At 42.7% G+C, this 15,929-nt stretch overlaps 1 protein-coding gene across 4 annotated transcripts in view; it reads right to left on the bottom strand.

Moving 5' to 3' along the window:
• The window catches only part of DIP2B (disco interacting protein 2 homolog B), a 176,580-nt gene that overhangs the window by 45,985 nt on the left and 114,666 nt on the right, over nucleotides 1–15,929 (bottom strand). For 3 of the 4 annotated variants that reach the window (XM_081849506.1, XM_081849507.1, XM_081849508.1), the window contains exons 4-6: nucleotides 14,348–14,473; nucleotides 4,789–5,001; nucleotides 1,272–1,421 (exon numbers count right to left, since the gene is read on the bottom strand). In XM_081849506.1, the coding sequence (XP_081705632.1) occupies nucleotides 1,272–1,421; nucleotides 4,789–5,001; nucleotides 14,348–14,473 (489 nt within the window). The remainder of the gene's footprint in view (nucleotides 1–1,271; nucleotides 1,422–4,788; nucleotides 5,002–14,347; nucleotides 14,474–15,929) is intronic. The other variant, XM_081849509.1, reaches the window with a different exon arrangement.

The raw sequence follows: 15,929 nt of genomic DNA, 5'->3' as shown, positions 1-15,929 counted from the left end.
AGCAAAAGAACCAAAGGTCCTAATGAGATACCCACAATCACTGGTCTCCAGCTATGCTGAGGAAATTCATCAGCGGTGGTATCTGCTTAAAACAACAATAGGAGCCCTTAAGAAACTGCACTCTCTAGGAACCACACACTCATGTCAGAGAGGCTACCTGTTTCCTCTTCAGCCTGTATGAGCCATTTGGGATCTGTCACACTTTTCACAGAATACAGAATACAGAAACAACACAAAATAGTGAGCAGGAAAAGGGGAGCTTTCCGGGAGCTTTCTGGGAATCCACAAAACTGTTTGGGTTAACAGCAGGGGCTGGAGACAGGATGAAAGTTCAAAGAGCAACTGCCTTCCCTTACTCATACATCAAGAGGCTGGGCTTTGCTGCAGCAGTGGAGATATTCTGAGGTTGGAGCTAGGCTCAGCTTCTCACTTTGCTACTAGCGGAAAGGGCACATACTGTCTTTGCTCTCTTCCGGGTAGCAAGGGTGCAAGAACCGTTCTATATCAAAGCAATTTTGGTTATTGCATTCAAAGGATTCTTCCTTTGAAGCTGGCTCACCTGACATCATGTGACTTTGACAGGTGAGCAGGACAAGGTGATCTGACAGGTGGGTGACCCCACCTACCTGTCAAAGTGGCCTGCAGGTTGTGGAGGACTTGGGGATCTAGCCTGCTGACTGCTTCCACTTTTCCACCCTGCGGTACATGTTCTTTGCCCCTACAGGAATCAAACTTGAGAGGGTCTCAGTTGTTTCTGCCCACCTCAATTGTTTCCCAGTTGTTTCTGCAATGCAAAGCTGAATACACCGACAGGCTCAAAAGCTTAGGTAGGAACCGGCAGCTCCTGATCTGGAAGGGCAAAGAGTATTCACACCTTTGCTTCTTCCACACGAAATATGAATGTGCAGGGTAAGAAGTTAAGAAGCACAGGCTTCTTTTCTAAAAGAAACACACAAAAACAAACAAACTACCATTTGGGTATTGGACATAAGAGCTTAATGCCAACAGCTGAAACTTAATCAGCTGCCTTTCCCCGCAAGATGCAATTGCCCAACCTGGGTCTCAGGGCCCCATTGTTCTCACAATTTCACAAGAAAGCAAACAGAAAAAATTGTTGCTGTGTGAGGCAGGTGCCTACTAATGGCTGACATGGTAGACATTTAAGATGGATAACATGCATTCTGCAATGCTGCACTGATGAGCTGTAGAAATAAAACCATGTTACTGATGCCCTATTGGCTTTATCCCATAGTTTGGATCTGCAGATGTACCATCGGCTGTGTCCATAAGGCTAGACCGGTTGGATGCTTTGTGCATGCCCTTCACTATTCCTGATGGAGGGAGGTCAATAGCAGATGGGCGGGCAGAGGAAGCAGGTGTGGAGGTAGTTGCAGTGACATCCGGGGGAACTGAGAAATTTTCTAGAAGGAGGATCAAGAAAAAAACAATTGAGATTCATATTATTATTTTGCTACCAGGTGGCCTAAGATGCGATATCACATTTACCCACCTTTCCTTGCTCTGATGCAAAGGCACCTGACTGAACAGCAAGATTGATTCTACTTTCCATTTTCATTACAGAGCCACGGGCTATTTCATACCCCTGTTTCTCTAGACCACATATTGCACTGCCCATTTCCAAAGGTTAACTAGACTAACTCGTACAAGGGCAGCAAAAATGTTACGGGACATATTACCATTGCCCCATATCTCCTCTTAAGTAAAAATTGGACAAAGGATAAGAACAGGAGAGTTTTGACCATGTAATCTTCAACAGAACTTTCTAGAGTCTCAGAAAAGGCCTCCTGATTTTTCAATTTTTTTGTTTGCCATTTTGCCAACAGAAAAGATTACCCAGCTAGCTGACCATGTTGTCTCTATAGTACACTGAGTGCAAGACTAAGCCCCTTCCTGATCCCTTATACAAACTTCCAGATCTTGAATACATTTCTGTATCACAACAGAAATAGTGGCACTGCAGGCTGAAATCTGGTCTAATTAACTGCAATGCTCTTTAAGGAGATACTGCAGCCTAATTTGCATGTCAGGCTGAGCCAAACCATAGCTTAGTGCACATGTGTGAGCTCCCAGAGAGGAAATGGGAGTCACTTTGTTCTTCCCTGGTTGTTCTGCAGCTACACCACACTAAAACCATGGCCTGGGCTTAGCATGTTGTCCAAACATGTTGTTCACAGTTTAGCTCTCCCAGACAAACCTTGGGCCAAATACTGTAGGACAAGCATTGGTTTTAGGGTGTAGTTAGCCTGGAGAGAATTAAAACACAAGCCTGGGTTTGGATGAACATGCTAAATCAAGTTCAACACAGCACAGCAGAACAAACAGTGAGAAATAAAGCAACCACAATCTCCTCTCTTGGAGCCTACATGCTTGCTTGTGCTCTGCTGCAGTTTGGCTTGGCATAATGTATGAACCAGGCCACTGTGTCCAATCTTCTCCATCCTCTGCTGAACTGCTATGTAATTGTGTGTTTTAAGGAGCTAAGTGGTTCATAATTCAACAAGTTGCATTTCTCTGATGTGAGAATATATATAATTGAATAGTTTTATATCCCCCCCCCCAAAAAAAATAGGCTACTGGGAGAACACTTCAGGGACAGAGTTATCACAACAGATTTAATAAAGGTTAGCAGTCAAGTATTTAATTTCTGCAGGCAGCACATTCAGATAACAGCACTGATGTGGAAAAACTCAGCATACAAGTTTGCTTACATCCACGCAATATTGTAAGACACACAGATTGAAAGTTTGCAATGTACTGCATGTGTTCAGTGAGTTTTGTGCACACCAATGTCATCATTAGGTAAATGTACAACCATTCAGAAGAATACCATATTAATAAAAAGTATCCTGCTGAGCTGTTCCCTGACTTCTTAAGCAGAAATGCTTTATGGTGTACGGCAGTTTGGGTAAGGGAACTGATGTCCTTTCCATCATTGTACCAAGATGTACAAAACAGAAATACCTCCCTTGGAACAGAAGGCGGAATAGGATTTTGTGTGCATTTCGAAGTATATGCTAGACACACTCTTGAGGGCTCATCTGATCAGTAATAGCACATACTTCAGTTTTGTCCAAGGGCTTGTTCTCACTCTGTGGTGGCCATAGGGAAAATCCTCAATAAATGCCCAAGGTCTGATCATATCAGCCTATGGTGAGGCAGCCGGGCACAGAATTCAGTCTGGGTTGATCCATGCTGGATTGGGCTGCTAAGTACTCTTAAATAAATGAAACTTGGCATAAAACAAAGCTTTTTCATACAAGCACCCTGTGCTAGAGTTGCTTGAGAGTAAGGCCTCAAAAATCCATGCAACATTAATAGATTTTAGAAATGGCCCTATATCAAACCCAACTTAGATGTATCAAATGTTGACAAAGTGCCGATTTTGTGGTTGATTTCAATCCTATCCTTGTGAAGTGGCTTCTTGCCTTGAGCTCTTAAGCCTGAGATAAATAAACTTCAGATCTACTGTGCTGAGTATATATGTGGCTATGTTTTTAAAATGCTCAAATTTTATCGAGGTAGCCGTATGTTTATATGTATCTACCTCTGTGTTGAAAATGTAACAGTACCAGTAGAAACGTTGCTCCTAAGTTAACTGTGCTTCATATTCCCAAGATTGCACTTACAAGAAAGAGCTGTATTTTATAGCACCAATTTGACATTAGCTATTCAGCAACCAAATAGCTGGCTGTTCCAATTTGGGACCATATTTCACCATTGCTTTAATGAGAGTATCTTCCATTTGAAGAAAGCATTATTTATGCTGATGGAATTTCAAACAGGTAAATCTCCCAAGTTTTCCATTTTAGAAAATGAGTTGCATCCCAGTAAGAGACAAAGACATCAGCAACATACAGGTTAAAAGAAATAAAAAGAAGCAATTAAGAGACACCAAACAGCTACACATTGCTTGCCTGAAACCAATTAAGCCAAAGCAGAGAGCACATTGAGACACAGCAATCCCCCTGGGATGCAGCGATATCCTTTGGAACACATTAACAAGAAAACACAAACAAACCCTACAAAAAAATCATACAGCAGCACCAGCAGCAAGGAGCACCTCAGAGCATCAAAAAACTGAGCCTGGGGTATCCAGATCTTGAAATCCCCCAACAAATGTGTACACGTACCTGGGAAAATGGTTCAGGGGTTAAATATGCTTTAAAATTGGGTGTTTGGGGGCTGGGGATGTAATTCCTGGTCTACCAGTTAGGCGGGATAAAGCAAAAAAAAAAAAAAAAATTTTTTTTTTAAATTGCCTTGTTATATAGCCACTCACATATGATGAGTAAAATATCTTGCAGGTAACAAGGAAGTGAAGCTTTTGAAAAGCTTTCCCCATCCCCACAAGTTAGGCCGTTATGCGGAAGGCTGCATTACAGCCTTGTTGGATAAATTTAAAAGAAGCATGGCGATCTTTTTGGCTGGATAAGGGATAGACATCTGCAACACAACACAGGACATGTAGGCTACAGCAATCTTTTTGCTCACCCAGCAGTGAGAACACTTAGTGTAAATAGCAGCCACAAGCATAAAACAACACCCATGTGCATAACGAAAAGTGCCAGGTTACTGTGCACATCTTTCATGACTATTGATGTCACTGGGATCCTTTCTCTCGCCTTCCCTCACTCATGGGTAGGCCTCTACTTATAGTGGGCAGAGTTTTTAAACCGTTTGGCCTTTGACACTGGGAGATTTCTAAACTTTTGACACAAAAAGAAGACGTGAAGCCCTTGGTTTTGCTGTCCGCACCCCAGCTCCTACCTATTCGAGTATTGGCAAATACATCGGCTAGTGACCCACTGGTCCCTTTGCCTTCTCCATGGGATAGTGTAGAAGATGCTGATGAAGATGTGGATGACCCCTGAATAGATCGGTTGATCCATGACTCAGCATTCTGTAAGCTCTGATGCAATGCAGCAGATAGAGCAGCCTGGCGCCTGAGCGACCCTTCATCTTCGGATGCAGAAGACGTGTCTGTGGGGGATCAGAAAAGGGAAGCACACCGCACTTAACATGCTCTCTTTGCAACTGAGGAAACACTGGCAAAGGCTCCGTACCACCCAACGCAGAGTGTGTTCAAACATGGGTCAACGTGGAGGGGAAGCTGGTAGCAAGCCCCCCCTCCCTGCCCCAGTGTGGGCCAGCTTCTTCCTTACTACAAAGGAAAAAGCTGGTACAATTATTCCAAACCCAGTCAAACATTTAACCGCCCACCCATCCTTAAAGGTAAATGAATGCCCTTGTAGGTCACAACCCTGCTTTTTGCATGCTATGGAACCTGGCTGCAGTTTTCCCCGACGGCCAACAATTCTGAAATGGAAAACATCAGAATCAGCCCATCTCCATGGAGAGTTTTGGGAATAGGTGTTCTGGGAAATTGCCTGTGTTCTGCAATTACTGGCTTGCAGGAGGACACAGATGAAAGAGAACTTCTTTACAATGCCCAAGGCTGTATACATGGAAGAATTCCTTTGTCACTGTTTTTTCCATACAGAGAAATCAGCATCAGTAGAACAGACTCTTGGTTACAACAGGGGACTCTAAATAATTGCAAACAAAGAATGATGGAAATAGATCTTCAGCTATCCATATAGTGCCACTGATGTAAAATATTTTTTCTGTTTGTGCATCTATTTGCATGTGTACACTCACATTTGTTTGCAAACACCATAGCACCTGCCTGTCGATATCCTGAAAATGTAGGCTGTCTATAACTGCAGTTTGCAATAACAAGGTGCAATTGGTTAGGGAATACCAAATCATCAATTTGTCAAATCTTGATAATATGAAAGGAAGAGAAAGACTATACAAATGTTAATTCAGAGATCTGCAGATAATGTATGGGTTTCAGCATACCATGGACTTCTAGGAGATGGCACAACTGAATGAGTAGAGGCCCCATATGGACATAAACCTCTAAGTAGGCATTCATCTGACCCATCAGATGGAAGACCAGACATGTAGAGCTTTAAAACAGAATGTGGCCCACAAGCTATATCAATATGATGCTGAGGCCCTCCAGACAAAGATGGGAAGCAACTGCCCAGTCAGCCTCAAATGTCTTATAGTGATGCTGAACACAGTTTCTGGGGGGAAAATCTCTCTCACCCATAAGATTATGAATTCATTTGCACATATGGGGCAAATCTGCTTCCTTGTTCCCAAACAACAGGAAATGTGTTTGAATACACATATATTTAACTATAAATGATCCTGTGTATTGAGAGTGCCAAAGCAGCAACATATTCACACTGCCATGTGTAGTAAGCCCAGCTAGCCTAAATTACTTGCCGAAGAGATAGCAAACTCACTGAGTGCAGCAGCAAACTGAACAATACACCATATAGTAGGGAATTTTGCATCTGTAGAAGAGACAGATTAACCCAAAGCACATTTGTCATACTGTCTGTACTGCAGCTCTGACTAGATACTGAAGTGTAATGAAATTTAATACCAACAGAGTTGTTGGGTTTTTTTAAGAAAAAGGGTACCTCTGTTGATTAAGATGCAACAGAACAAGATTTCCTTCCTGTTACCAGTGCCAACATACTTCAATTAACCAAATTGTTTTCAATTATGTTGGTTTAGGTTTGCAGCCTAAATGTTGTGCAGTGATTTAAGACCTGGCCTTAGAAGGGCTGCTATCAAGAATAAGGTCTCCATTTCCTTGCGATCTGTGACTCACAGATATTGTTGGTACAGGAAACTATTCTGCACTTGCACTGGTCTTGCCAAGAAGAGGCGACTCTTAGACCTAGTTCCTTCCCCGAAGACTGTTCCTCTTTGTAAATAGTGCATGGAAAGGACCATTGTCTTGCTTCTTTAACAACTGTAGAGGAAATGTGCACAAATCTAGAAGCGCCGACCAATAAGTGGCTGAGAATACTTTAAAGGTAAAAGGACCCCTGACCATTAGGTCCAGTCGTGACCGACTCTGGGGTTGCGGCGCTCATCTCGCTTTATTGGCCGAGGGAGCCGGCGTATAGCTTCCGGGATGAGGCCAGCATGACTAAGCCTCTTCTGGTGAACCAGAGCAGTGCACGGAAACGCCATTTACCTTCCCGCCAGAGCGGTACCTATTTATCTACTTGCACTTTGATGTGCTTTTGAACTGCTAGGTTGGCAGGAGCAGGGACCGAGCAACAGGAGCTCACCCCGCCGACCTCCTGATCAGCAAGTCCTAGGCTCTGTGGTTTAACCCATAGCGCCACCTAGGTGCACCTAATAGCGCAATGCAACTAATAAACTTTCTAAGTTACCTCCCATGAAGTGAGAGACGGTTTCCTTGAACGGTTGACCTCCAGCTGGTAAGCTCAGAATTCTTGACAGCAGCCCTTCTTATGCATGTAAAATTCATGGCAGGCAGGAAGTGGTAGTGAAGAGAGGGAAACAAAGCTTTGTTTTGTTTTTTGATGGGCAAATGGACCCTGGGAAGGCCACAGGAAGGGTACAGCAGAGTTGGCTCAATTGATGTTAAGTTCAGAAGTTGAGAAGAGAGCTGAACCGTGCCAGCCTCTCCGCCAGGGAGATCAGGGCATCCTACATTGGGGTGGGGAAACCCATTTAACCTTAGAACACCACCGTGAAGTAACATTGCAATTGAATTCATGTCTACTCATAACTACATCCTATTGAATTCAATGGGGCTCACTTCCAGGGAAGTAGGATTAGAATTCTAGCCTAAGTTAAAAGACGACTGGCCCAAGAGTATCCAGTAAGCAGGGAGAAAAGGCTCCCTCCCCATCTACTCCAGCATATAGAAGTTACATGCAGAAGATTTAATCTAATTCAGTCTAATCATGGGGAATGCACTTATTTTTTTACCACATTCCAAAACAATCTCTGTGCATGAGATCAAGTGGCTGGCGGGACACAAGTAAAAAAAGCTTTGTGCTTTCATTTGACATCTTGACTGGCAACCAATAGATATTTTCCAGTCACGTGACTCAATAGATTTGCCTAAGCCAGCACTCAAATAATAAAAAAATGGTGCTTAAATGGAACACCACAATTAAAACAGCCATCAAAAATAAATGCTGAATATTTTTACCATGCAAGAGCAAAGCGATAGATTTTAAGCTTCAAGGTTGGCAAAAGCCTTTGCAAAGTTAATTCTATATGCATCTTTTGCAGGATTATATAACCCAGCTACTAAAAAAAGAGGCCATATAAATAATTAAAACTTGAAACAGGCAGTGCTGGAGAAAAAACTCAGGGCTGGCAAAGATAATGTGTTGCTGGGCATAAAAGTGCACCTCCCTTTAAAAAAACCCACAAAATTGCTGTCGAGCTAGTCAAGAACAAAGTGATAAACTATTAGGAAAATACTTGATTCACTAAAAGCATCCTGTGTTAAATTTGGCTTTTAATAGACTCTGGAGAATTCAAATCACTGGGTGGGAAACATTCCATGTCTGCCCAGCATTCCTAGAGCTGAATGGAAAACACAGAGTGGTAAGTTATTGTAGGAACTATTGCTATATGATAATCAGGTATGGAAAATATCCGCACCAACTGGTTTAATACAAGCCAGATTTTTTGCACTGAGACTGGCATTTGACAAAGGAGGAAAGGATGAGATAGAGGAACAATCAACTCCAACACTCACTCCCAGCTTCATAGACCAGGAAGCTGGAAAATATCATCTAAATTGAGCATTCTCCACTGGGAAGCACACAGAACACAGAGAGCCTGCACCTTTATCCTGCAACCCTAAACATATACCTGAAGGAGCGTCTCCACCCCTATCGTTCTGCCCGGACGCTGAGGTCCAGCGCCGAGGGCCTTCTGGCGGTTCCCTCATTGCGAGAAGCAAAGCTACAGGGAACCAGGCAGAGGGCCTTCTCGGTAGTGGCGCCTGCCCTGTGGAATGCCCTCCCATCAGATGTTAAAGCGATAAATAACTACCTGACATTCAGAAGACATCTTAAGGCAGCCCCGTTCAGGGAAGTTTTTAATCTGTGATATTTTAGTGTATTTTTGGTTTTTATGGAAGCCGCCCAGAGTGGCTGGGGAAACCCAGCCAGATGGGCGGGGTACAAATAATAAATTATTATTATTATTATTATTATTATTATTATTATTATTATTATTCTACAGAAAGAGGGAAGGAAGATGCAGGCTGAAGCCATGGAGCACTCCATGAAAGCATTCAATCTTTCCTAACCCTAATCCTAAACTGGATTCATGGTTCAAATGGTAATTTTAATTTGCAATGTCTGGGTACGGTCCGAAGGTGATTACTAGGGAACCACATGCCTGCTGCCCTGCATTCTCTGATGGAAGGCGGACAGGATATATAAATGTAGGTAAATAAATAAAAAAACCATCTTTTAGCTCTCATAGGGCCCTTCAACATTACCTTAGCAGCATGGCAGCAGCAGCTGCACTGCCCATTCTGCCTGTGCCACTCTGTTAACACACTGCAACAGTTTCTATGCTGCTAAGACAACATCAGAAGGTTCCTTCAGCTGCAGAAGGAAAAGTGTGTGAGGGCAAAATAATAAAATAAAGCTTGCTGGGTAACAAATTACGAGTAAAAAGATAAACAAATCTGTTTTTAAACTCTTATTATCTAAAATATTTCAAAAGGCCAACTCAATTTCTCCCCCCATGTGGACTTCGGAATAATATTTTAGAATAGGAACAGGAGGTCCACCAAATGTACTCTCTAGATTTGCAATAAATGGATGCCTTGATTAAGATGAAACTAGAAGATAAAAATTAACTGCAGCCCTCTGGTTCATGATACACTTCCACACTTCCAGTCCAGTCTATAAAGTTCAACACACCCCTGCTGCACATGTGTCCGGTTCAATTTTGCCCCACACCGGTCCATTCTGGGAGAATAGCAATGGGTATTGAGAGGGTCTATAATTTTTTCCAGCTTTTCCTGCAAGGGGAACACATTACATTTAAAGCATCTGGTCTGGCAAAGGTCAAAAGAAATACCCGTGAATACATTCTGCTTCAGTCTTCTAAGGTCCTGAGCCCAGGAAATTCTACCCCTGAACCATCATATGAGCATTCATGTCCTCAGCCTCGAAATTACCCTCAATCACCTGATTTAGACGCAACGGAAAACCATGCTTTCCTACTACGAGAGAATGATCTAAAGCAAGCCCCAGGCTTGGATGCTCCCCACCCCCATGCCTACAAGAAAAAGAAGCTTTTGGTTATAAACTAACTACAGTTCCCTGTGGCATCTGAACTCAGAAACTGTTTTAAGCAGAGGTTAGATGCTCAGCTATCAATAATGTTGTAACTAGATTTCCTGTCTTGGCACGAGTTTGGACAAGGTAACCTTTGAGGTTCTTTTCTAGGGTTCCATCTGATGCTATAGACCAGCCCTTGACAACCTGGTGCCTGGCAGATGTTTTGGACTACAACTCCCAGGTGCTGGTTGAGCTGATGGGAGTTGTAGTCCAAAACATAGGAAGGGTACCAAGTTGGCAATGGCTGCTAAGGAGTATTGCCCAATGGAAGCTCATTCCACAGTGAACCATTTGTTTGTAAAGCAAAGCTCCATGCTTTGTGCTGCAAATAGGTTTGTGTTGTGTACACTACTGTTATGTCAGTGTTTTTTGCAGCAAGCAAATACACTATAGATGATACACAGATACACACTGATGTATGCATGTGCCTGGAAAACTTTATTGGGCCGGTTATCTAGATACATATACCATGGTGTTTTAATGATGTGTGTGTGCACATGCAAAAACTAAAGGTAGTCATCGTGACCCATAAAAAAGTTTAGATAATTCATATTTAGACAGTGCCTTTATTTAGGCCACCCATGATATGTACATAGATGTGTGATGTGCATACTATGCATGTGCTGCAGAGTACTTTATGGTATGCTGGTAGCAAATATATTAGCATAAAACATGGAGCTGCCCTGAGATCACAGAGCAACTTGGTTTTCTCTTCCCTGTGAATTCAGGCTGAACAAGTCTCTTGTTTGGGCTCCAAGGAAGTGATATCCTCCATTAAACCTGTCATGTGCTGTGGGTTATGGTTATGCCTTTAAATGTTCAATGTCTTTAAAAACCACTACAAGCCCTACTGGGAGTGGTTAATGAACCTTAATGCTGTCTTTTTCTTCGGATCAAATGCAGAAGACTGCACACATGGGGAGGGGGTTTGTAGTATTTAGCCCAGTATGAGGGCTCCCAAGTTCCTCGTGGGTGACCTAATTGTGTAGAAATTCAGATTCTTTTCAGAGGACTTGAATTACTGCCATCTCATTTCTCAGTGTGAGCCTGAATTCATTCCCTAATGTCATGAGGTTATATTACTTCAGCATCTCTATTTGTAGCGGTCCTTTGTGTGCTTAGATATTACTCAGTCATGTGGACCAGCATATCAGCAAACAGCCACATGTACAACAAGGATTAAAATCCTGAGGATATTTCTCCTTCGCCCCCCTGTGTGTGAGTTTGTAGTCAAGCCTACATTGTGCTTTTGACTGAGTAAAGTTAGCTGCAGCAGCAGCATTAAAAGGCCAAGGTGGTAGTGATTTCTAAAGGCACTGGGTACAACTGACATCTGAGCTCATGAAACTAGTTTCTTTAAACCAGGATTCTTGAATCTGCAGGGCATTCAGATGATGTTGCATTAGTTCCAACCAGCAGTGCCAATGGCCGGGGTGGTAGTTGTAGTCTATCAGTGTCTGGAGGACTACAAGTTCCCAATTACCTCTTTAAACTATGGTTAGTGAGAACAAGCCAGGATCAAACAGTGGTTTCAGATGTTAGTTTATTCTCACTAGAGATTAAGAGTCTCATGCTCCGAGTGGATTCAGATTTTGGAAGAGGTACCCACACTTACAACCTATCCAATGTTATGATGATGCTGAGGGGTGGGGGTGCACTAACAGAAAGTTCAACTAAACTTACACATGGCTTCTTATTTATGGAGTGGAAGCTCCATTGCCCAAATGCTGCTCAAAGCTCATGAGCCAAGCAATTATGTCTCCACCACTTTGATCACCATTAATCAGCTATCCTGAGTAGCGCTGTCAAGGCTGATCAAAGCCATAAGGAGATTCACTTTTCCCAGGGCTGCTGTCTGTCCCCACTGACAGTTAACAGCTGGTTGGCACCATGAACCCCAAATTCCTGTTAATCAAACACCCAGAAGACTGACAGAAATGAGTGTCCCCAAATCACTTGCACATTAATGAGAATTTTTATGCTGAATAAGCTGCTCAGCTCTGATATCGCAAGTTTACAATAAGGGGAGCAGTAATTGCTCCTGTGAATAGACTCTGTTGACTATACAGTGTACGGAATTTTTTCCAATGCATAACCAGGGAACATAAAATCGTGCAGCTTTCCCTGAATTCCACTAGAATGGGAGCATCTGAATGCCATCTTTGTACATTTACTAGCTCATTAGTCATAACGGCGTGTTCAAAAGCAATTAACTTGACCCTACAGTGGCTCTAGAACTTGGGTTCGAGAAATGTCAAATAGGGAAGAGTTTAGCTTATGTACTGCCATCTAGCTCTGCTCAAAAGAAGGAAATGCAGACCAACCTGCCATATCAACCAAGGAAGCCATCTCGCAACCAGGCCAGAGAGAATCTGATGATACTCCTCATGGCAAACTCACATGGCAAAAAGGTGTGTGGGCCAAAGCTGAAACAGGGTGAGGCCAAAGAAAGAAAGAAAGCCCTTTCCAAGGCTAAACTAGAAGTTTAGAGGGCAACCTAAATTAACTCCCTAAATTAACTTGAAGGGCAATCCTAATTAGCGTGGGGTCTCCATTTATTTATTTTTATGATTAAAAAGAATTGAAAACAAAATGACAATAAATGAAACTCAAACTGAAAATTAACTTGTAGATAATTCAAACTCCAACACCACCCAATGTTTACTTTTCTTTTTTTACTACATCCTAGGTCAGGAATTCTGCTCCGGCGGGAAGGTAAACTGTGTTTCCGTGCGCTGCTCTGGTTCGCCAGAAGCAGCTTAGTCATGCTGGCTAAATGACCCGGAAGCTGTACGCCGGCTCCCTCGGCCAATAAAGCGAGATGAGCGCCGCAACCCCAGAGTTGGTCACGACTGGACCTAATGGTCAGGGGTCCCTTTACCTTTACCTTTTAGGTCAGGAATTAAGATGTGTAAGATGTTCACTTTGGCCACAGACAGTCCTGAAGACTTTTAAAATTGGTTAGTGATTTGGAGCTGCGAAAAGGATGTGGGGAGATCACTACTTCCAATTTGGTCCCAAGGCTGGCCATGTTCATATGTTAATTTCTGATCCTCTCAAATGATTTCCATGTGTCCCTATAAAAATTCCCAGAAGCACACTGAGCTCTTCTGCTGAACTCTGTGTAGTCCCCTTACCCTCGCAAGCCCCCTATGCTGCTATCCTCACTGCTACACCTGACTTTTCTTAGAACAGCACAACTACTGCTGGTAAATATGGCAGGGGGCTGGGGGTCAAGATATGGGCCCCACCCTGACTATAAAGCAACTTATGTCGTAAAAAGGCTGAATAGCTTCACCACCGTCTCACTACAATGCTGTTTTTTTTTTCTATTTTACTTGAATGAGAAGAGTGTAACACCCAGACATTACAGGACTGTTGGCATGAGCCTAAGCACACTAAGTGTGTAAAGCTGTTTTTACACAGCCCTTCACTTCACTCACGGCGCAGCCTGAGAAAAAGAAATGTGTACTCATTAAAGTTTGATAGCAAAACCACCAGGATCTGTAGCAAAGCCATCTGATCTCTTTTATTGGAGATCTCAGTAAATAAGGACCACCTCAGGCCGCTCTATGAACAGGAAACGCATGCCAACCACATGGTAAGTGGTTGTGGTTAACGTTTAAAAGCCTGCCTGGAAGCCCTGCCCTACCATATGAAAGCCCTGTAGCCTAATCCAGTATAATCTGATGAGACAGCAGTGAGAAAAATCAACTCTGCACACACTCAGGAGCATTCCATTCTTCACTATTTCTTCTTAAGTAGTAGGACTCAGCCCTCCAAACGCTGAAAACAATTGCTGCACTTGAACTGGTTAATTGTAAAGTATTTTAATTCTCATTACCCATGTGCAAGCTTCTGATCCTTAGGATGTAAGTTATGGATTAAGACAAAAACACGAAGATTTTTCATTTCAGAGACTTATGAAGAATAAACAGCTTTCACCTCTTACCAAAACGAACACCAACCATAAGTGTGAGGACATAAAGAGAGAAAAGTGGAATTCTTTAACCGCGGCTCAAGTGTCATAGAAGAGCCAACTGAAACGCTATTGCAAATTTAAGATTCCAATCAGGAATTAAAGCAGATACGGGTAGATCTCTAACCTGGAGGGGTGCAGGCATCAGCTGGAGACTGTACAAATGTGGACCGTCTTTTTGTTGGCATGGGCAGGGCCATCTTCTGTTCCTTGTGTTTTGCCAATGCAGCTTGAACTGCCTCCGTATGGATGTCTGCAGATGGGGGTGGAAATCAGTGAGTACATCAGAAATCTGCATGGTAGAAGACGACGTCAAAGCCACCTATTGGGCTATCCTTCTGTAGCTGTGTAAGAAATGCCGGGCATCCAGCCACTTGGGCAAGGTTAGGTGTAATGGAACTGGGCATACTTACAAATCCCACAAAATTGGCCTAAACTGCATCTCTCTCTCTCTCTCTCTCTCTCTCTCTCTCTCTCTCTCTCTCTCTCTCATATACACACACTGCTACACACCTATTTTAACTTGCTTTCTGCTTACTTCGTAAGTGTTGCTAGAAAAATGAAACTTGTGCCATTAATAAAGATAGGGCAACTCATACAGCACATTGGCAACAAATATTCACACAGTTGTTCGGAAATAATTTTACACCATTTATCAAATATGTGAGAAAGAGACAATTACTTACAAAGTGCCATGAAAACTTACAAACTACCTAAAATAAAGTGAACTTGCAATATCAGATTTTATGCAGTTCTTACAAATTCCTGACTCCCCAAAACTAAAGAGCTCAACAACTTTGTCCAGATTTTCACTTTTGGGAATATGGCAACCCTATAATATAATGAATAGATACAATACATTTTCAAAGGTGCAATTAACATTCTCTCCCCCCGCCCAAAGTGTTTATTTGCAAACCAGAATTGCAGAAAAGAGGAGATTGATTAAAACCAAAAGAGCACAGTCCAAATATGGGACATGAAATCCCAACTGATTACCAATTAAAAATTTTCTGCCATCATTCATCCTCACCCATGTCAAGGTCTAGGAAACTTGACTGAGCCATGCCCAAACATTCTAGGGAGTGAGGACCACTTCTAAACAGGGTGCCTGCTATAAGTGAAACTAACCATGAACACCCCTGTATGAGACATGCACATAAAATGCCGCAAGTAGAAAGTTTCTTTAAATTCAGAACCCTGAACGTCTGGGGTTGTTTTCTAACCACATTACAGGGGAACAGCACCAGAACTGCCAGTTGTGGAGAAATAACTTTACTACAAAGGTCCTTCAGTGGGGATATCATTGAGAAAAGTGTATGTTTTTATAGCTGCCTCTTTTTAAATCCAAGCCATGCTAGACAACCAGCTTTCTCTGTACTACAGAGATATAAGAGCCCCAGAATATGGTTCAACATAGGATCCGTATCCTTTAATTCAGTGAAAACCCCCAATGTAAACTGTATAGCAAAACACCCACCCAGGGGACATGCCAGTACAGATTTGAGTTCCTCTTTTGTTACCAGTCTATTTGTCTGTGTGTGTGTGTGTGGTAGAGTTTTGGAACCCTACACAAAAGCATCGCAACTTTGCTATTGGGAAGAAGAGGAGGAAAGTTCACCAATTTGCACAAAGCTAAAACAGTAAGTATGGCTGACAAGTCACATAGCCCATAGACCCCCAAATCATATCCTGTGCAAATTGCTGGGCTC

Source organism: Podarcis erhardii (genome assembly GCF_964252035.2).
Source record: "Podarcis erhardii genome assembly, chromosome: 2".
Classification (NCBI taxonomy): domain Eukaryota; kingdom Metazoa; phylum Chordata; class Lepidosauria; order Squamata; family Lacertidae; genus Podarcis; species Podarcis erhardii.
Note: the sequence above shows the minus strand (reverse complement) of the source record. Positions and strands in the feature narration are given on the sequence as shown.